At 68.6% G+C, this 21,107-nt stretch overlaps 5 protein-coding genes across 5 annotated transcripts; all 5 read left to right on the forward strand.

The window, feature by feature from the left end:
- The first annotated feature begins 247 nt into the window (after positions 1-247).
- CPT1B (carnitine palmitoyltransferase 1B) lies at positions 248-8,756 on the forward strand. The gene is made up of 18 exons (XM_014890765.2): positions 248-447; positions 519-658; positions 1,227-1,398; positions 1,737-1,838; positions 1,943-2,080; positions 2,513-2,590; positions 2,685-2,792; positions 3,243-3,327; positions 3,403-3,598; positions 4,285-4,470; positions 5,010-5,115; positions 5,805-5,921; positions 6,173-6,337; positions 6,731-6,865; positions 7,289-7,441; positions 7,835-7,948; positions 8,148-8,240; positions 8,618-8,756. The coding sequence occupies exons 1-18, from the start codon at positions 307-309 to the stop codon at positions 8,705-8,707; spliced, it is 2,319 nt and encodes a 772-aa protein (XP_014746251.1). The 5' UTR covers positions 248-306; the 3' UTR covers positions 8,708-8,756.
- A 1,544-nt stretch (positions 8,757-10,300) lies between these two features.
- LOC106862012 (rheacalcin-1-like) lies at positions 10,301-11,575 on the forward strand. Its single transcript, XM_014890764.2, has 5 exons — positions 10,301-10,367; positions 10,629-10,723; positions 10,803-10,979; positions 11,194-11,299; positions 11,508-11,575. Exons 1-5 carry the CDS (start codon positions 10,301-10,303, stop codon positions 11,573-11,575), a joined length of 513 nt encoding a protein of 170 aa, XP_014746250.1.
- Positions 11,576-12,988: 1,413 nt separating this feature from the next.
- Positions 12,989-14,667, forward strand: CIMAP1B (ciliary microtubule associated protein 1B). The gene is made up of 6 exons (XM_088166130.1): positions 12,989-13,097; positions 13,176-13,379; positions 13,484-13,585; positions 14,117-14,232; positions 14,371-14,508; positions 14,593-14,667. The coding sequence occupies exons 1-6, from the start codon at positions 12,989-12,991 to the stop codon at positions 14,665-14,667; spliced, it is 744 nt and encodes a 247-aa protein (XP_088022256.1).
- A 677-nt stretch (positions 14,668-15,344) lies between these two features.
- TYMP (thymidine phosphorylase) lies at positions 15,345-19,463 on the forward strand. Its single transcript, XM_014890761.2, has 9 exons — positions 15,345-15,587; positions 15,986-16,188; positions 16,265-16,363; positions 16,846-16,975; positions 17,059-17,177; positions 17,596-17,758; positions 17,979-18,209; positions 18,851-18,991; positions 19,102-19,463. The coding sequence occupies exons 1-9, from the start codon at positions 15,461-15,463 to the stop codon at positions 19,260-19,262; spliced, it is 1,374 nt and encodes a 457-aa protein (XP_014746247.2). The 5' UTR covers positions 15,345-15,460; the 3' UTR covers positions 19,263-19,463.
- A 17-nt stretch (positions 19,464-19,480) lies between these two features.
- On the forward strand, positions 19,481-20,808 carry SCO2 (synthesis of cytochrome C oxidase 2). Its single transcript, XM_014890760.2, has 2 exons — positions 19,481-19,562; positions 20,041-20,808. The coding sequence occupies exon 2, from the start codon at positions 20,043-20,045 to the stop codon at positions 20,784-20,786; it is 744 nt and encodes a 247-aa protein (XP_014746246.1). The 5' UTR covers positions 19,481-19,562; positions 20,041-20,042; the 3' UTR covers positions 20,787-20,808.
- The last annotated feature ends 299 nt before the right edge of the window (positions 20,809-21,107 follow it).

A 21,107-nucleotide genomic window follows, 5' to 3' on the forward strand; every position in this document is an offset into this window, starting at 1 on the left:
CCCCGATGTCGCCTCTGGGGCCGGCGCTGGCGGCGGTGGCAGCGCTCACCCTTCCCTCAGTGGGCACCGCGCCAGCTCCACGTGACGCTGCTGTGCCACCGCGGTGACACGGGCTGGGGGGCTCCCGAGGGGCTGGCACCGCCCCCGGGGTGACACCGGGGAGGGAGGGCACCCACCGTGCCACCCCTCCCTTGTGCCACCCCTTGTCGCGGGGTCCCCAGCTCCGTGCCGGTGGCAGGCAGCACCCCGGTGTCCATCGTCCCGGTGTCCCCTCCCCGCCGCAGGTGTCACCAGAGGGTCCCCAGGATGGCGGAGGCTCACCAGGCCGTGGCCTTCCAGTTCACGGTCACCCCCGAGGGCTTGGACTTCCACCTGAGCCGCGAGGCCGTGCGCCAGCTCTACCTGGCCGCCGTCCACTCCTGGAAAAAGCGCTTGGTCCGCGCCAAGGTGGGCTGGGCCACCGCTGTCCCCTCCCCTGCCAGCGCCGCTGTCACCCCCCTGACCCCCTGTGCCCACAGAACATCTTCCTGACCGGCGTGTACCCCGCGTCGCCCTCCAGCTGGATGGTGGTGGTCATGGCCACCGCCGGCTCCTGCTACTGCCAGGTGGATCCGTCCCTGGGGCTCATCGCCCGCATCCAGCACTGGCTGCCCCACAGGTGGGCACGGGGGACACCGGGGGGGGACACCGGGGTGGGGACAGCCCCCAGCTGCACTGTCCCACGAGAGCTCCCCCTCACCCAGTGCGGCCATGGGGACTTGTGGGGCCCCCACCCTGCACATCCCCACCCCATGGGCACCGCCCCGTTTGGGGAAATCCCCCAAGGGGTCCCATAGAGGGACCCCAAGCCCCAGAAGGCGCAGGACGTGTGTGACATCTCCATGTGGGGATGTCCCTCAGGGGACCCCACTCAGGGACATCCCCAAGGATGTGGGGACAGTGCACAGCCCCACGTGGGGACACTCCCAGGGGATGGGGGATGTCCCACAGGCACAGCCCCACTTGGGGACACTCCCAGGGGCTGGGGGATGTCCCACAGGCACAGCCCCACTTGGGGACATTCCCTGGGGATGTCCCACAGGCACAGCCCCACGTGGGGACACTCCCAGGGGCTGGGGGATGTCCCACAGGCACAGCCCCACGTGGGGACACTCCCCGGGAGTCCCACCCGGGCCCGTTTTGGGGACATGGCCGCCCCTCACGCCGTGTCCCCCGCGTGTCCCCAGCGAGGCGCTGACCCCCCAGGCGCAGACCGTGGTCAGCACGGTGCTGTTCTCCACCGGGGCGTGGCTGGCGGCCGTGCTGCTGTTCCGGAGGGTGCTGCGCCTGCTGCTCTCCTACCACGGCTGGATGTTCGAGCCGCACGGGCACATGAGCCGCAGCACCCGCCTCTGGATTGTGAGCACCGGGAGATGGGGGAGATGTGGGAACCTGGCGGGTTTTTTGGGATCCGTGGGTGTTTCGGGATCTGTGGGGTACCTGGGAGTTTTTTGAGAGCTGTGGGTGCATCGCGAGTTGTGGGAACGTGGAGGTTTTTGGGATCCATGGCTGCTTTGGGAGCTGTGGATGGAGTTCTTCGGGAGCCCTGGGTGCTTTGGGATTTTTTGGGGGGCTGTGGGTGCTTCGGGAGCTGTGGGTACCTTGAGGTTTTTTGGGGAGCTGTGGGTGCCTGGCGTTTTTTTGGGCGCTGCGAGCCGCGGATCCTCACCCCATCCCTCCTCCTCCTCCTCCCGCAGATGATGATGAAGATCATGTCCATCCGCAAGCCCCTCCTCTACAGCTTCCAGAGCTCCCTCCCCAAGCTGCCCGTGCCCCCCGTGAAAGCCACCATCGCCCGGGTACGCACGCCCGGGGGGCTGTGGGGTGACAGTGGGGTGTCAGTATGATGTCAGTGGGGTGACAGTGGCAGTGGCAGGGCTCACCCCGTGTCCCCTCCCCGCAGTACCTGGAGTCCGTGCGGCCGCTCCTGGACGATGACAAGTACGCGGAGATGGCGGCGCTGGCCAAGGAGTTCCAGGAGAAGACGGCGCCGCGGCTCCAGCGGTACCTGCGCCTCAAATCCTGGTGGACAACCAACTATGTGAGTGTGGGGACACCTGGGGGGCCCTGGGGACACCCTGCAGCCTCTGGGGACCTTGGAACTGATGGATGGGAGCCCCCACTGGCAGCATGGGAAGGGATTTGGGATCTCCTGGAGCAGGAGGGGCAGAGGGTCCTGTACGGCGTTGTCCCCTTTTTCTGTCCCTGTTTCCTGTCCCCATCCCCATCCCTGTCCCTTGTCCCTGTCCCCCATTCCTGTTCCCTATTCCTATCCCTGTCCCCATCCCCGTTCCTGTCCCCTATCCCTGTCCCCATCCCTGTTCCTGTCCTCTGTCCCGTTCTCGTTCCCGTCCCTTCATTCTTATCCCTGTCCCGTCTCCTGTCCCCGTTCCTGTCCTCATCCCTGTCCCCTATCCCATGTCCCCCTCCCTGTTCCCTCTCTTCATCCCTGTCCCTGTCCCCGTTCCCGCAGGTCAGTGACTGGTGGGAGGAGTACATTTACCTGCGCGGCCGCAGCCCCCTCATGGTCAACAGCAACTACTACGCCATGGTAAGGGGGAGCTGGGGGGTGCTGGGGGACCCCCAAACCCCTCTCGGGGACCCCCGGCATCCCCCACGAGCCGTGGCGTGTCCCTTGTCCCCAGGATTTCCTGTACGTGACCCCCAGCCCCATCCAGGCTGCGCGGGCGGCCAATGTGGTTCACGCCCTCATCCTCTACCGGCGGCGCCTGGACCGGGGCGAGATCCCCCCGGTGAGGGGGCTCTGGGGGGGCCCATGGGGCTCTGGGGGGGCCAGGGGGGCTGGAAAGGCTGAGGGGTTCCCAGGAGACCGGAGGGATTGTGGGACGCCCTTTAGGGTTGAAGGGACTGGAGGGATCCCAGGGGGCTGGGGGGTTTTGGGGATCCCGGGGGGCCGAGGGAGGTTTTGGGGATCCTATGGGGCTGGGGGGTCCTGGGTGGGGGTCCCATGGGGATGGGGAGTTTGGGAGATCCCATGGGACTGAGAGACTTGGGGGGTCCCGTGGATTTTGGGGATCCTTGGGAGAGCGGGGAGAACTCTGCGGGACAGAAACAGGGCAGGGTCCCCAAGGGGCTGTCGGGGGCTCCGAACAGGGGGGTGACAGCGATGGGGACACAGCCCCCCCGACCCCCTCTGAGCCCCCCGACCCCTCCTAACCCCTCCTAACCTGTCCCCCCCCCAGATGATGGCTCTGGGGGTGGTCCCCATGTGCTCGTACCAGTCGGAGCGGATGTTCAACACCACCCGCATCCCGGGCAAGGAGACAGGTACGGGGACAGGGGGGTGACACCGCACGGGGGGGAGGTGACACCGCCCCCCTGAACCCCCCCGTGCCCCCCCAGACACGCTGCTGCACCTGGCGGACAGCAAGCACCTGGCCGTGTACCACAAGGGCCGCTTCTACAAGGTGTGGCTGTACTATGGGGGGCAGCTGCTGCCCCCCGCGGACCTGGAGATGCAATTCCAGAGGATCCTGGATGATCCCTCCCCGCCCCAGCCCGGGGAGGAGCGGCTGGCGGCGCTCACGGCCGGGGAAAGGTGGGAGGGGAACCGGGAGCGACGGGGATGAAGGGTGGGAATGGTGGGAGGGGGCTTCGGGAGTAATGGGAATAATGGGGACACTGGGCACTCCAGGAATAATAATGGGGATAATGGGAACAGTAGGGATACTGGAGACACTGGGCATCTGAGAACTCTGGGAACTCCGGGGGATAACGGGAATCACAGGAATAGTAGGGACACTGGGAATAATGGGGATACTGGGGACACTGGGAATAATGGGAACACTGGGAATAACGGGGATAATGGGGACACTGGGAATAATGGACATAAAGTGTTCCTGGAAACCCCAGGGATAATGGGAATAATAGGAACAATGGGAACACCAGGAATTCTGGGAATACCGGGCATAACGGGCTCCTGGGAACTCCGAGAATAATGGGAATACTGGAGACACTGGGCACCTTGGAACTCTGGGAATAATGGGAATAACGTGCTCCTGGGAACTCCAGGAACACCGGGAATAATGGGAATAATGGCCATACTGGGAATACTGGGCATTACGGGCTCCTGGGAACTCTGGGAATGACGGGCACACTGAACACACCGGGAATTACGGCAACACCAGGAACTCTGGGAATACCATGGGTGGGGGGCTCAGAGGGTGTCCCCCGTTTTTGGGGTGGGGGTCTCGGGGTGCCCCTGCCCTGACCGGGGGTGCTCAGGGTGCCGTGGGCCGAGGCGCGGGCGCGGTTCTTCAGCCGCGGCCCCAACAAGGTGGCCCTGGACGCCATCGAGCGCGCCGCCTTCTTCCTCACCCTGGACGAGGAGGAGCACGGCCAAGAGCCCGCCCGGCCCGGCTGCCTGGACGCCTACGCCAAGTCCCTGCTGCACGGCCGCTGCTACGACCGGTGTGTGCCCCAAAAACACCCCAAAACCTCCCCCCAAATCCCCATAGACGCCCCAAACCCCCACCCAGCCCCATCCCTGCTGCACGGCTTCTGCTGCGACCGGTGTGTGCCCCAAAAACACCCCAAAACCTCCCCCAGCACCCACAGACACCCCAAATCCCCACAGACACCCCAAAACCCCACCCAGTCCCGTCCCTGCTGCACGGCTTCTGCTGCGACCGGTGTGTGCCCCAAAAACACCCCAAAACCTTCCCCAGCATCCACAGACACCCCAAATCCCCACAGACACCCCAAATCCCCGCCCAGTCCCGTCCCTGCTGCACGGCTTCTGCTGCGACCGGTGTGTGCCCCACAGACACCCCAAACCCCCATAGACACCCCAAATCCCCCCAGACACACTAAATCCCCATCCCTGCTGCACGGCCGCTGCTACGACCGGTGTGTGCCCCAAAAACACCCCCAAAACCTCCCCCCAGTACCCACGGACACCCCAAATTCCCCCCCCCGAACCCCCCCAAATGCCCGGTGCCGCCCCCCAGCTGGTTCGACAAGTCCTTCACGCTCGTGGTCTACAAGAACGGCAAAGTCGGGGCCAACGCCGAGCACTCCTGGGCCGACGCCCCCATCGTGGGGCACCTCTGGGAGGTACCGGGGACAGGGGACACCCCCAGTGGGACACCCCAGAGGTGGGGACCCCCATTTAGGGACCCTCAGTTGGGGATCCCAAGGGCTGGGGACCCCCATTTGGGCACCTCCATGTTGGGAATCCCCATTTAGGGACCCCCATTTGGGTACCCCTCGTCTGGGGTGTGAAGGGGGGAAGATGTGGGGGGATCTGCTGGGGCTGTGGGGTGAGGGTCGGGATTCTGGGGGGCTGGGGGGGGTGTGAGGGCTTGGAATTTTGGGGGGCTGAGGGGCCCAGGGAGTTGGGGTGACAAGAGGTTTGGGGGACGGGAGGGTTGGAGAGGACTGGGGGCCTGGGGGTGGTCGGGGGGATCGGGAGGTGAAGGGCCAGGGGGCTTGGGGATTTGGGATGTGGGGGGTCATGGGATTGGGGGACCAGGGGATTTGGGGATTTGGATGTTGGAGGGTCATGGAATGGGGGTTCGGGAGGTTCGGGGTTTGGGGAGCTCAGGGGTTGGGGGGCCATGGAATTTGGGGTCTGGGGGCACAGAATTGGGTAATCAGAGGTCTGGGAATTCGGGCTTGGAGTGGAGATGGAGTGGGGGGGGGTTGAGGATTCGGGGATTTGGGGTTCTGGGGTCATGGGATTGCGGGGATGGGGGTTTTGGGGGGTCGTTGCCCCCCCTCAATGCCCCCCTGTCCCCCCCCAGTTCATGCTGGCCACGGACAAGTTCCAGCTGGGCTACACGGAGGGGGGGCACTGCAAGGGGGACCCCAGGAGGCAGCTGAGCCCCCCCCAGCGCCTGCGGTGGGACATCCCCGCCGAGGTGGGTGACAGGTGGGAGTGCCGTGCTGTGCCACGTCCCCAGGGCATGGCGGCCATCGGGGGGGGGTCACTGCGGGTGCCAGGGGTGTGGCACAGGTACAGGTGTGGGCACAGGTGAGGATGCCATGCCGTGTCCCCAGGGGGTGGCACAGGTACAGGTGTGGGCACAGGTGAGGATGCCATGCCGTGTCCCCAGGGGGTGGCACAGGTACAGGTGAGGGCACAGGTGAGGATGCCATGCCGTGTCCCCAGGGGGTGGCGGCCATCGAGGCGTCCCTGCGGGTGGCGCGGGCTCTGGCCGAGGACGTGGATTTCTGCTGCTTCCCCTTCTCCACCTTCGGCAAGGGACTCATCAAACGCTGCCGCACCAGCCCCGACGCCTTCATCCAGATCGCCCTGCAGCTGGCACACTTCCGGGTGGGCAACGGGATCCACGGGATGATGGGATCGTGGGATGGGATCTGTGGGATGGGATGGGACGGGATCCATGAAATGGGATGGGATGGGATCTGTGGGATGGGGTCCGTGGGATGGGATGGGGTCCGTGGGATGGGATGGGACGGGATCCATGAAATGGGATGGGATCTGTGGGATGGGATCCATGGGATGGGGGGATGGGATGGGATCCGTGGGATGGGATCCGTGGGATGGGATCCGTGGGATGGGATCTGTGGGATGGGATGATGGGATGGGATGATGGGATGGGATCAGTGGGATGGGTTGCGTACAGGGCCCAGGGCAGGGCCATGGGGTGTGATCAGTAGGATGAGTCCAGGCCCATCCCATAATCCCCACTGGCCGATCCCGCAGGACAAGGGCAGCTTCTGCCTGACCTACGAGGCGTCCATGACGCGGCTGTTCCGCGAGGGCCGCACCGAGACCGTGCGCTCCTGCACCTCCGAGTCCACGGCCTTCGTGCGCAGCATGGCCGACCCCCGCGGCAGCGTGAGTGCCACCGGGGGACAGCGGCGACACCGGGCTGGCCTCGGGAACAGCCCTGACCCCGCCCAGGAAACAGACCCCGGGGCGTCCTCACCCTCCTGGGGGTCCCTGTCCCTCCCGGGGGTCCCTGTCCCTCCCGGGGGTCCCCTTCCTTCATACAAGTTTCCATCCCTCATGGGTGTCCCCATCCCTCCCAGAGGTTCCTGTCCCTCACGGGGTGCTGGGTGCACATTTGGGGTGCAGACTTGGGGTGCACATTTGGGGTTCAGCCCCACCGAGTCTTCCCCCGTGTGCAGAGGGGCAGCAGCGGCTGTTCAAGGTGCAGATTTGGGGCGGTGCCAGGGTTTAGTTTGGGGTTCAGGTTTGGGGGGTGTGCTGGGGCACAGTTTGGGGTGCTCTGGGGTACAGTTTGGGGTTCACCCCCAGCGCTCGGAGCGGCAGCGGCTGTTCAAGGCGGCGGCCGAGAAGCACCAGCAGCTTTACCGGCTCGCCATGACCGGCTCGGGCATCGACCGCCACCTCTTCTGCCTCTACCTGATGTCGCGATACCTGGGCATGCAGAGCCCCTTCCTGGCCAAGGTGAGCGCGGGACACTGAGGGACACGGGACAGGGGACAGGGACACTGAGGGACACGGGACAGGGACACGAGGGGGCAGTGTGGGAGCAGCACACGAGGGTGGCACTGAGGGACATGCGGGGACACGGGGGGAGCATGGGGGGACACGAGGGGCACGGAGGGGACACCGGGGGGGGCACGGGAGGGCACAGCGTGGTCCGAGGGGGAACCGCCACCCAAGCCCTGGTGTCACCGCACGTGGAGTCCCAGTCTGGGGCCGGGGCACAGCAGTGGGGTGCCCTGGGGCACAGTGGGGTGCCCTGGGGCACAGTGGGGTGTCCTGGGGTGCCATGGGGCACAGTGGGGTGTCCTGGGGTGCCGTGGGGTGCCCAGGGTGCAGCGAGCGGTCCCACAGGTGCTGGCAGAGCCCTGGCGCCTCTCCACCAGCCAGACCCCGCAGCAGCAGCTCAAGATGTTCGACCTCAACAAATTCCCCGACCACGTCTCCAGCGGCGGCGGCTTCGGCCCCGTGAGCTCCGGGGGGCACCGGGAGGGGGGGCAGGGGGGGCGGGGGTGGCTCTGGGGGTCTGCACTGCATCCCTTCCCCCCGTGGATTTGGGCAGGGGGTGCCCCACACCAGGAGCCCCCAGCCCCACGGGCCGGGTGGGTGGCCCAGGTGGGTCCCAGGTGGGTCCCAGGTACCCCATGGTCCCTCGCCCCCCCCGCAGGTGGCAGACGATGGTTATGGGGTGTCCTACATCATCGCCGGGGAGAATCTCATCACCTTCCACGTGTCCAGCAAGTTCTCCAGCCCCGAGACGGTGAGGGGGGCACGGGGGGTGGGGGTCCCCGGGCAGGGGGACAGCGAGGGGGGCTCTCCCAGAGCTGCAGTCGCTGTCCGTGGGTGGGGTCACCTGTGGGGTCACCTGTGGGTCTGAGACAGCCCCTGATCCTGACCCTGCTGCATCCTGGCCCCCACTCTTCCTGTGGGACCCCCACCCCATCCCAATCTCCTCCTCTGGGACCCCCACCCACCGCGGGTCCCACAGCTCAGGGGGTGCCCCAGGGTGGGCATGGGGGGGGTTCGGGTCTCACCTTGGGGCATTCAGGTTCCGCTCTGGGGGTCCGGGTCTCACTCGGGGGGTTCGGGTCCCGCTCTGGGGGGGTCCGGGCGGGCTCTGAGCGGTGCCGCCCGCAGGACTCGCAGCGTTTCGCCCGCAACATCCGCCAGGCCATGCTGGACATCGCGGGGCTCTTCGACAAACCCCCCCCCGCGGCCGGGAAGTGACCGGGGGGGCCGCGGCGCCCCCGGGCTTTTGGGGGGCCGGGGGTCGCTGCCCTGGACCTGTTGCCAATAAAAGCTCTTGGTGTGACCCCGCTGTGCCACGGGCTGGGACCCCCGGGGGCGTCCGCGGGGTTCATCCATGGGGTGTCCTCAGGAGGGGCGGCGGGCACTGCGGAGGCATCAAAATCGCCATCGCTGGGGCTGATCCCGGAGATCCGTGCCCGTGCTCCAGTGATCTGTGCCCGGCCCATCCCCATCCCTGTGCCCGGCCCATCCCCATCCCTGTGCCCGTGCCCACCCCGGATCTGTACCCATCCCCATCCCGCTGCTCCTGCCGTCCCCGCTCCGCTGACGGGGGTGCTCAGCGGGGCACGGCGGCACGGACGGGTCCTGCGCAGAGCCCTTGGGCCGTGTCCGGCCCGGGGGTCGCCGCGCCCCGGGTGGCACCGCGCTGGCACCGCGTTGGCACCGTCCCCTCCTCCCTCCCCGCCGCCACCCGCAGCCGCCCGGCGCCGCCAGCCCGGAGCCACCGGCGGGCGAGGGGCCAGGCCGGGCACGGGGGGCCGAGGACAGCCCCGGGAGAAGGGACAGGGACCGGGGACAAGGACAGAGACCCCTCTGGGAGAGGGACAGGGACAGAGACCCCGTCCCCGCGGGCATCCCCCGCCTCGGGAGCGTCCCATGGGGTCACTGTCACTGTGTCCCGCACCCCGACCCCATATCGGGGTTCCCGCTGTCCCCATGCTGGGGCCGTGTCCCCTTCGGAGCTGGCCTTGGGACTGTCCCGGGTGCCGTGGGGACCCCGGGGTCACCGCTGGGTGCTGGGTGGCTGCGAGCGGCGTCCGTGTCCCTCGGCCTGTCCCTTGTTTTGTCCCTCAGTCCGTGTCCCTCAGTCCGTGTCCGTCCGTCTGTCTGTCCCTCGCTCCGTGTCGGCCGCTCCCCCTCCCGTATCAGACCCCTGATCTGTCCGCACCCCAGCCCGGCCCCCCCGGCACCTTCACCCCCCTGTCCGCACTCAGGATGGGGGGCGCCCCCCGGGGATGGCGACTGTCCCCCCCCCGTGTCCCCCCGTGTCCCCCCGCGTCCGGTCCCCTCGGGGGTCCCTGCCGTGGCACCCCAAGAGCGGGGGCGGCACCCGGGGGTGCCCGTGCAGTGCCAGGGCAGTGGCGCAGGTGGGTGCCAGCGTCACCTGTCCCTTTGATGCGGTGCCAGCGGGGCTCCACGAGTGGGTGCTCCCGGCCCGGCCCCCCCGCACCGCACCCCACCCCCCCCGGGGCCTATAAAGGGTTGGGGGGTCCCCGTCCCGCTCAGCCGGGGCCGCTGCGGGAGCTGCGAGGTGCCGGGGGGGGGGGGGTTCTGGGGGGTCCTGGGGGGTTTCTTGGGGGTCTGGGGTGGTCCTGGAGGTGCTGGGGGAATCTTGGGGGGGTCCTGGGGGTGCTGGGATGAGGGTGCCGGGGGTTCTGGGGGTGCTGGGGGAATCCTGGGGGTGCTGGGGTGAGGGTGCTGGAGGCGGGGGTGGGGTGGGGGGTGCTGGGCAGGGGTCGCTGCCCGGCCGCCCCCCGCCCCCTGCAGCCCCCCCATTGCAGGAAGGTGAGGATGGGTCCCGCCGCCTTCCTGGGGCTCTGCCTGCTGGGATGCCTGGTGCTGCCCCCCTCCCTGCCGGGTGAGACCCCAAAATACTCCCTGATCCCCCCAACTGCACCCTGATCCCCCAGACTGCACCCTGAAACCTCCAAATTTCACACAGATTTCCCCACCCACACCCTGAGACCCCCAAAGTGCCCCCTGTCCTCACCCCCATCCGTTTTCCCCAACCTCAGCCCCCCAAACAGGGCCGGGGGTGCCCTGACCCCCCCAAAAGCCGCCCCCGCGGGGCTCCAGCTGGGTTTGGGGGTGTCGCGGTGACACCCCTGTCCCCCCTCAGGGGCTCAGGCCACCAGATGTCCCCGGGGCTGGCTGTCCTTCGAGGGACACTGCTATGGCTACTTCGGGCAGCAGCTGAGCTGGAGGAGGGCTGAGGTGAGTGCTGGGGGGCAGTGGGGGGCTCTGAGGGTCCCCCAAACCCTCCGGGCCCCCCTGGACGTGGCGCTGTCCCCAGGCGTGGTGCCAGGCCACCCGCGGGGGCCACCTGGCATCGCTGCACAGCCCCGAGGAGCACCGGGCGCTCGCCGCCTTCATCGCCCGGCGGCCGCGGCGGGGAGACGACGATGAGGAGGGGGAGAAGGAGAGGGAGAGGGAGAGGGAGGAGAGCGTCTGGATCGGCCTGCACCGGCGGGTGAGTGACCCGAGCGTGCTGTGTCTGTACCTGTCGGCCACACCGGCATGTCCCCTCCTGGTGTCCCCTGCCTGACCCCTGGCTGGCCACTCCCTGCAGTGCTACCTGTCCCTACATGTGCTGTCACCTGTCTCACCTGTCCCGTGTGTCCCTCCCTTGTCCCGTGTGTCCCCCTGTCCCCCTGTCTCACCCGCGTGTCCCTCCCCTGTCACAGCGCCAGGGCTGGCTCTGGGCTGACGGGTCCCCGCGGCACTACTGGGCCTGGGAGGGGGACGATGGCCCCAAGGGACATCCCTGCATCGCCCTGGAGGACTCGGCAGGTGAGGGGACACTGGGGAGCCGGGGCTGGGGACAATGGCGCTGGGGACAGCCTGTGCCACACTGGGGGGATCAGGCGGTGAGGGGACCCGAGGGTTGGGGGGTCAGGGAGGGACAAGGGGGGGTCAGGGGGTGTCCGGGGGGCTCCGGGGCTGTCACAGTGCCCCGCGTGTCCCCTGTCCCAGCACCAACTCGTGTCGCCCTCTGCAGGGTTCATGGCCTGGGAGGGCGAGGCCTGCGGGGATCGCAAACCCTTCGTCTGCAAATACCCGGCCTAGGGGGGCGCCACGGCTGCCCCAGCCCCTGTGCTGCCCCCCGGCCCTGGGGCCTGACCCCACTCCTGTCCCCAAACCCCAAACCCCTGTCCCAGACTCCAGTCCCTGCTGCCAATCCCGGCCCTGCTGCGCTGCCCCCCAAACCCCAACTCTTGTCGCAAACTCTAAACCCCCATCCCAGATCCCAAACCCTTCTCCCAGTCCTGCACCCCGTCTTGCCCCTCAAACCCCACCTCCTGTTCCCCCAGTTCCACCTCCTGTCCCCAAATCCCTCCTCCTGCCCCCGACCCCCCACATCCCTGCCCCACACTCTGTCCCCCAACCCTGTGTCCTACCCCCCAAGCCCCAATCCCACCTCCAGCTCCCCCAACCCCAAATCCTGCCCCCCATTCCAAACCCTGCCCCCTCAACCTCCTCCCCCAAACCCAGGGCCCCAAAGCCCTGTCCTGCACCCCAATTCCCATCCCCTGTCCCCCACCCCGCAGCTCCAGCCCCCCCTACACCGGGACCCCCCAATAAAGTGACGGAAGCACCGGGACCCCCCCGTGTCCCTTTGCTGTGTCTGCGCCCCGCGGGTGACACCGACAGGGGACGGCGACCCCCGGCCCCGCGTGACCCCCGAGCTCCCCACGGGAGGATGGAGGGGGGACACGACCAGAAGTGTCCCCAAGAGATGGGATGTCCCCAGGACAGAGGTGTCCCCAAGAGAAGGAGCAGCCCCTGGGGTCTCAGACAGTTTCTGTGTTCCTGTGTCCCCCATGTCCCCTCCTGTCCCTCCGTCCTTGTGCTCCTGTGTCTCCGTGTCCCTCCTGTCCTCTCCCTGGGGTTCTGGGGGGTCAGATATAGGGTATGGTGCATCCATGGGGTGCTGGGGCTGTATCTGTGGCATGTACCCATGGGGTGAATTTTTGGGGTGTATTTTTGTGGTGTACCCACGGGGTGGATTTTTGGGGTGGATTTTTGAGACGTATCCAACAGGTTATATCCATGGGGTGGATTTTTGTGGTGGATTTTTGTGGTGTATCCATGGGGTGAATTTTTGAGTTGTATCCACTGGGTTGTATCCATGGAGTGTATTTTTGGGGTGTATTTATGGGGTATACTTTTGGGGTGTATCCACGGGGTTCCCGGCGTTCCTTCCCCGGCGCTCTCACTGTTGTCACCCCGCGGTGGTGGCGACAAAACGCTGGAACCCCGCGACCATTGTGACACCACTGCCACCACGCCGCCGTTGCTGGCACCCTCTGCCCCGCGGCAGTGTCACTTGTCACCACGGCGCCGCTGCCACCACCAGCGCCACCACCGCACGCCGAGGCCGCTGCTGCCACCCCGGGCAGCTGGGGGTACCCACATCTCCCCCCGAGGGCACTGGCGGGGGGGGCGAGGCCGAGGCGGCACCAGCAGAATCCCCCCCCCATGTCAAACGACAGCTGGGTGGGCCCCTGGAGACCGCACCGGCCCCGGGTGCCCGTGCCGGCCCCGCTCCGCAGCCCCGGGCCCCGGTACGGGCTGCCCAGCGGCATCGGTGAGTGCGGCACGGCGGGGCCCGAGGGGGACCGGAGCCAGCAGGACCAGGTCCCACCGAGCCGCTGCCCGCCCCCAGGCTCCGAGCACCGCGACCCCTCCACGCCCCGCGCTCCCGCCTACAGCTTCGGCCTGAGGCTGGGGGGTCCCGAGCAGCCGCGCTCCCCCGGCCCCCAGTACCTGGTGCCCACCGGCGTCACCGCCCGGGGCCGGGACCGCGCTCCCGCCTTCACCATGGGCGGCCGGGCCCGCCAGCGCCGGGCCAGCGACACACCTGGGCCAGGTGAGTGAGGGGCGGCTGTCCCGAGGACGGGACCCCCCCACACCCCCCCACACCCCCCCCACCCCCCCGGGCTAGTGGCGCTGACCCCCGCTCGCCCTTTGTAGCCCATTACTCCCCCGAGCTGGCCGACAGGATGACCCTGCCCTCGGCCCCCGCCTGCTCCGTGGGGTCCCGCGGCCGCCAGGACAAACCCCCGCAGACACCAGGTGAGGGATGGGGGGCGTGATGGGACCCCTGAGTCCCCCGGGGTGGGACCCCGTCATCTCCCTGGAGCTGGGATCCCCATCATTGCCACTGTGTTGGACTGGGCTGGGACCCCCATTATCCCACCTGGGCTGGGACCCCCATTATCCCACCTGGGCTGGGACCCCCTAATCTCCTCCAGGACTGGGCTGGGATCCCTATTATCCTTCCTGGGCTGGGACCTCCAACATCCTACCTGGGCTGGGATCCCCTAATCTCCTCCGGGGTTGGGACCCCCATTATCCCACCTGGGCTGGGACTCCATTATCCCACTTAGGCCAGGACCCCCTAATCTCCTCCTCCATCTCACCCCTGAGCCGGGACCCCCCATCACCTCCTGGGCTGGGCTGGGCCCCCCATCCCCCTGGGCCGGACTGGGCTCCCCAACAAGGCCTGGTTGGGCTGAGCCCCCCCAGCACCCCGGGGCTGAGCCCTCCCTCCCCGCCCGTGGGAGGAGGAAGCCCCCGTGTCCCCCTGAGCCGTGTCCCCCCCAGGCCCTGCCAGCTACCAGCTGCCACCCGTGATGGGCCCTCACCTGGTGAACAAGAGATCGGCCCCCCAGTGCACCATGACAGGGAGAGGCCCCAGCATGTTCGAAGACAAGAGAAAGGTGGGGACCGGGGGTGCCCCGGGGGATTGGGGGGCAGGGGGATCAGGTGCAAAGGGCCTGGGGTGCAGGGGGTCCGGGTACCGAGGGTCCGGGGTACTGGGGTCCAGGAGGTCGCGTCAGCCGCTCCTGTCCCCGCAGACCCCAGGACCCAGCAGATACAGCACCGTGGACACCAACGTGTACATGGCGCGGGCCCCGCGCTGTACCATGGCGGGGCGGAGCCGCCCCCGCCCCATCTTACACACCCCCGGCCCCAGCGACTACAGCCCCAAGCAGGTGAGCGGGGACGGGGACAGGGACAGGGCTGGGGGACAGCGACCCACAGCCCCTCACCTTCACATCGCCTCTGTCCCCCCGCAGGGCCAGAAACAAGGACAGACCTTCGGCGTGCGCCACTCGGAAAATGTGATCCCCATGAGGGACTCGCCCCTGTAGGGGAGCGGCGACACTGCCAGCCTGTGACAAACACGAACTGCAGCAGCACTCGCTCGCTCGCTCTCCTTCTGTCCCGCTGCGTCTCATGGGGGGGCGGGGGGCCCCCTAAAACCTCCCCTTGCCCAGCCCGAGGGAGACCCGCAGTGGGGTGGGACGTGCCAGGGGAGAGGGATGTGATACCAACCCCTCTCCCTTCTCCAGTCCCATCCCATTATCCCATTATCCCATCCCAGCCAGGACCTCGGGGCTTTGGAGGCTCTGGGGACACCGACCAGGGAGGGGACACGCGTCATCACCGCGCCTTGGCGACTCCTCCCCGCTCTGAGGGATCTGTGGGCTGGGCAGGGCAGAGACCCCGGGCACGACCTGCGAGTGTCCACAGTGACCGGGGGGCCACCCCTCGTGTCACCCTCACCCCGTGTCACCCCCGTGTCACCCCTCGCGGCGGCCTCTCCCGTGCCCCGCTCGTTGCCCGGGGCTCAAAGTCCACGGCCGGAGCCGCCTCGAGGGCAGCGGGCACCGGGCACGGGGCCAGGCCGGGCACGGGCACGGGCACGGGCACAGGCACGGGCAGGTCCCGGCAGCGCCGGGGGAGGCGCGGCCGTGCGGGAACCGGCAGTGACCGTGCGGGAACCGGGTGTGGCCGTGCGGGAACCGGGTGTGGCCGTGCTGGCGCGGGGTGACGGCTCTGAGCAACCGGGGCGCGGCCGTGTGGGTTCGGGTGCCATCGGTGTCACTTCGGGGTGTCACGGCTGCCACATCGCGCTGCCAGCTGTCCCAAACCGGGACAGGGATGGACGCCCCGACCCCTCTCCCGACCCTGATCCGCAAGAAGCGGGACGGGGAGCGCCTGGAGGACTCCGAGATCCGGAGCTTCGTGAGCGGCGTCACCGAGGGCACCGCGCAGCAGGGACAGATCGGTGCGGGAGGGACACCCCGGGGACAGGGGGACAGAGGACGGGGCGTGGAGGGGGGACACGGCCAGGGACGGGGACAGAGCCGGGGGGACATGGCCAGGAAGTGACACGCATGGCTCAAGGGGACACGGGGGCAGGGGCGGTCCCAGCAGTGCGAGGGACAGCAAGGAAAACCCCGGGATGTGCCGGGGGGTCCTGGGCACGGGACAAGGCCGGGGGGGTGCCCAGGATGTGGCAGAGGGTCACGGCCAGGGGATGTGGGCGGGCGGGAGTCCTGGGGAGGGCACTGAGGTGGCCCCGCGTGTCCCCATGCTGGTGGCATCTGACTGCGGGCACGGGTCAGGCTGAGGACAGGGGAGCGGAGCGGGGAGGTGACATGTGGCCGGTCGCTGTCACCGCAGGTGCCATGCTGATGGCCATCCGGCTGCGGGGCATGGACGCGGGTGAGACACTGGCCCTGACCCAGGCCATGGCCACCTCTGGCCGGACTCTGGCCTGGCCGCCCGCCTGGCAAGGGCTGGTGGTGGACAAGCACTCAACCGGTGGCGTTGGGGACAAGGTCAGCCTGGCCCTGGCCCCCGCGCTGGCCGCCTGCGGCTGCAAGGTGAGGGGGACCCAGGGGTGAGGCGGGGACGTGGGGAGGTCCCCGAATCCCTGTGCCCACCTGTGCCCTCCCGCAGGTGCCCATGATCAGCGGGCGCGGGCTGGGCCACACCGGGGGCACCCTGGACAAGCTGGAGGCCATTCCCGGATTCCGAGTCTCCCAGAGCCCCGAGGAGGTGACCCCGGGGGGTGAGGGACGGGGACACCACGGGCACCTCCACACCCTGCAGGAACCGGGCTCGGGGGCACCGGGGCTGCAGAGGGGCGGGGGTGACAATGGGGGGGTGATGGCGGTGCCCGTGGGGTGTCCATGGGGTGTGGGGTGACAATGGGGTGTCATGAGGTGCGAAAAGGGGCTTGGGTGTCTCTGGGGTACTGGTGGGGTACAGGTGCCAATGGGTTGTGGGTTCTCACGGGGTCCTAAAAGGGCGCAGGAGGAGATGTGGGATGCCCGTGGGGTGCCCGTGGGTTGTGTGGGTGTCCATGGGGTGCCACTGGCGAGGTGGCAATGGGATGTGGGGTGCCCGTGGGGTGCTGATGGTGTCTGAAGGGGAAGGATGGGTGCTGATGGGGTACCCGTGAGTTTTGGGTGCCGGTGGGGTGCGGATGCCCATGGGGCGTCCCTGGGGTGACAACGGGGTGCCGCCGGTGCCCGCAGATGCTGCACATCCTGGAGCGGGTGGGCTGCTGCATCGTGGGGCAGAGCACGGAGCTGGTGCCCGCGGACCGGGTGCTCTACGGGCTGCGCGATGTCACGGCCACCGTGGACAGCCTGCCTCTCATCACCGGTACGGGCACACGGGGACACGGGGCCAGGAGGGGCGCGGGGAGGGGGCGCAGGCGGTGACCGCTCCCCCCCTGCCCGGCCCAGCCTCCATCCTCAGCAAGAAGGCGGCGGAGCGGCTCTCGGCGCTGGTGCTCGATGTCAAGTTCGGGGGCGCAGCTCTGTACCCCACCCAGGAGAGCGCGCGGGAGCTGGCGCGGAGCCTGGTGACACCCCGGGGACCCCCCGCGACCCCTGCCCGCTGTCCCCTCCCACTGTCCTTATCCCTGTCCTCTCTTCTGCCCCCTGTCCCGGGCCATTCCCGCTGTCCCTGTCCTTGCTCCTATCCCTGACCCTGCCCCTGGCTCTCCGTGTCCCCATGTGTCCCGTCCCTGTCCCTGCTCGCCGTCCCTTGTCCCTGTCCTCCTTCCCACTGTCCCTGCCTGTCCCTACTCCTGTCCCTGTTTGTCCCCTATCCCTGACTGCTGTCCCTATCCCCACGTGTCCCCATCCCTCCCCTGTCCCTGTCCCTGTCCATCCCTGTCCCCGTCCCCACGTGTCCCCGTCCCTGCCCTCTGTCTCTGTCCCTGGCCCCTGTCCGTGCCCGCTCGCTGTCCCCAGCAGCCCGTGCGTGTCCCCGCGTAGGTGGAGGTGGGCACACACCTGGGCATCCGCACTGCGGCCCTGCTGACCCGCATGGAGCAGCCGCTGGGCCGCGCCGTGGGCAACGCGCTGGAGGTGCTGGAGGCGCTCGAGTGCCTGCAGGGGAGCGGCCCCCCCGACCTGCGACACCTGGTCACTGTCCTGGGTCAGTGTGACACTGGGGGACACGGGGGACAAAGAAAGGGGGCGGCCCCCCGACCTGTGACACCTGGTCACTGGGCTGTGGGGCGGTGTTTGGGGGTCCCTGTGGGGTCCCAGCCCGTGTCCCGGTTTAGGGTGCAGTGCGGGATGGAGCAGGGGGGCTGTGGGGCGGTGTTTGGGGGTTCCTGTGGGGGTCCCAGCCCGTGTCCGGTTTCGGGGTGCAGGCGGGGTGCTGCTGTGGCAGTGCGGGCTGGAGCAGGAGGCCGAGAAGGGCCGTGAGCGCCTGGCCCGGGCTCTGGACGATGGCTCGGCCCTGGGCAAGTTCGAGGCCATGCTGGGGGCGCAGGGGGTGCCCCCCGACACCGCCCGGGACCTCTGTGCCGGGACCCCCGCCCAGCGCCGCCAGCTCCTGGGTGAAGCCAAGGTCTGCGAGGAGCTGCCCGCGCCGCAGGAAGGTCAGGGGGGACCCCCACCCCAAATCCCCCACCCCAAATCCCCCACCCTCCCTTCGTCCCGTATCCCTCCGAGGGGCTGAGGGTCCCCCCACTGCCACTGTCCCCATCCATTCCCATCCCCTCCCTACCCTTCCCACCCTCACCCCTCCCCGGGATGCTCAAGGCTTCCCTGGATTATTCCCCCCACCCTGGGAGTCCTCACCTGCACCCCCCTGTCCCCCATCCTCTGTGCTTGGGGGTCCTCAAACCCCCATACCCTGCACCTCGGGGGTCCTTGATTCCCAATCCCGTGTTCTGAGGATCCTCACCCGTGCCCCTTGTCCCACATCCCCGGGCTGTGTCCCCCATGTCCCTGACGCCCCCATATTGGGCATTCCCGTGATGTCCCTGTCCCGCCGAGGTTTGGGGCTCCCCACTCCATGTCCCCTCCCCAATTCCCTGTGTCCTCTTGCTCCCCAAGTGCCCCTGAGGCTGGGGTTGCCCTCCGTGTCCCTGTGACCCCCCCTGTCTCTGTGCCCCCCCCATGTCCCTGTCCTCCTCCATGTCCCTGTGCCCCCCCCCATGTCCCTGTCCTTTCTCATGTCCCTGTGCCCTGCCATGTCCCTGACCCCCCCATGTCCCCCTGACCCCCTTTCCCCCAGGCTGGGTGCAGCAGGTGCGGGCGCTGCCCCTGGCGCGGGTCCTGCACCACCTGGGCGCGGGCCGGTCACGGGCCGGGGACCCCGTGAACCTCCGTGTGGGCGCCGAGCTGCTGGTGGGCACCGGGCAGCACCTGCGGGCAGGTGAGGAGACCCCCGACGAGCCCTGGCTGGGGGTGCACCCCGGTTGGGTGGGATGATATTTGGGGGGGGGATCAGAGCCCCTCGATGACCCCTGTGTCCCCTTCCCTCAGGCCAGCCCTGGCTGCGGGTGCACCACGAGGGGACCCTCAGCGCTGAGGGCCGGCGGGAGCTGCAGGACGCGCTGTGCCTCGGCCCGGAGCCCCCCCGGGACCTGCCGCCGCTGGTGGCCGAGACCATCCTGCCCTCGGGACCCCTCCGGGACTCACAATAAACCGCGACGGTCGCGATACCGGGGCCATGTCGCGATTCACGCCCCTCGATTCTGAGGGTGCCGCGCGTGGCGGTGGCGCCACCTAGTGGTGGAAGCGGGGGGTGCGCAGGGAGGCTACGACACCATTTGACCACGCCCCTTCCTCTTTGACCACGCCCACAGTGGCTGGGTTAAATAAAGACCACGCCCCTTCGTGCCTTGGCTCCGCCCCCCCCTCGTTATTTCCGGTTCCGGCGGCGGCGGCGGCGCGGGCGCTCCGGGCGGGACGGGCGGTGACGGGCGAGGGGTCACAGGGCAAAGGTCAGCGGGGAATGGACATGGCGGGGGGGATGAGGGGGCAGGGGGCGTGTAAGGGGCAGAGTGAAGGGTACAGGAATAGCAGGGACAGGGATGGGGGCCCAAAGGGCCGCAGGAGGTGCGGTCAGCGGGAATTTGGGGTGAAGGTCTGGGGGTCCGAGAGCAGCAGGACACAGGGTGGAGGTCGGGGGCATTTGGGGTGAAGGTCTGGGGGTCCGAGAGCTGCGGGACACAGGGTGGGGGACAGGGCATATTTGCGGGACAGAGTGGGGAGTCCAAGAGCATCAGGAGGGGTGGGATGAGGGGTCAGGGGACATTTGGGGTACAGAATGGGGGGTCCAGGAGCAGCAAGAGGGGTGGGACGAGGGCTGAGAGTGCACTCGGGGCACAGGCCTGAGGTCAAAACCCACCCTGGGGCGGGGGTGACACACAGGGGCAGCTCACCCCCCTGACCCCCTCTCCCCCTGCCCACACCCCCCAGCCATGCTGCGCTCCCTGCGCCCCATCCCGCAGCTGTGCCCAGCCCTGTGCCACCCCAAACGCCGCCTGTCCTCCGTGCCGCCACCCAACCCTCGCCTGCCGCTGCCGCAGCGCCTGGCGGTGGCGAGCGCCGTGGCGGGCGTGGCGACCGCGGGCTGGCTGTACCTGCGGCACCAAAAGGAGCAGCAGCAGCGCGCCCGCCGCCTCCGCCAGCTCCGCGAGCTGTCACTGGGCCAGGGCGACTTCGAGCTGTGCGACACGTCGGGGACACCGCGGCGCAAGGCGGATTTCCTGGGACAGTGGGTGCTGCTCTACTTCGGCTTCACGCACTGCCCGGACGTGTGTCCCGAGGAGCTGGAGAAGCTGAGCCGAGCCGTGGAGCTGCTGGAGCGCGACCCGGCGCTGCCGCCGCTGCAGCCGCTCTTTGTCACCGTGGATCCCGAGCGCGACGACGCGGCGGCGCTGGCGCGGTACCTGCGCGATTTCCACCCGCGCCTCCTGGGGCTCACCGGCACCACCGAGCAGGTGCGGGAGGCGGCGGCCAAATTCCGGGTCTACGTGAGCACCGGGCCCCGCGATGCTGACGGGGATTACGTGGTGGATCACTCGGTGCTCACGTTCCTCGTGGATCCCGACGGGATTTTCCGGGACTGCTACGGCCGCTCGCGCACGGCCGAGGAGCTGGCGCGGAGCGTCAGGGCGCACATGGACACGTACGAGCCGCTGCCCCCCGCGGGAGGGGAATAAACGGCGGTGGCGCCCACCCGGAGCGGGGTTTGTGGTGATTTGGGGCGGCACGGGGGTGGGATGTGGGGGAGAGGGACAGCTGGCAGCACCCAGTGTCCCCCAGGTGTGTCACATGGGTGTGACATGGCAGGGAGGGGACACCTGGCAGCCCCCAGGTGTGTCCTGTGGGGAGGGACAGAGCTCTGACAGAGCTCACACCCTCCAGGTGTGTGACATGGCAGGGAGAGGACACCTGACAGCCCCCAGTGCCCCTCAGGTGTGTCACATGGTGAGGAGGGACAGAGCCCTGACAGAGTCCACACCCTCCAGGTGTGTGACATG

This window comes from Sturnus vulgaris, chromosome 5 (assembly GCF_052056855.1).
Source record: "Sturnus vulgaris isolate bStuVul1 chromosome 5, bStuVul1.hap1, whole genome shotgun sequence".
Classification (NCBI taxonomy): domain Eukaryota; kingdom Metazoa; phylum Chordata; class Aves; order Passeriformes; family Sturnidae; genus Sturnus; species Sturnus vulgaris.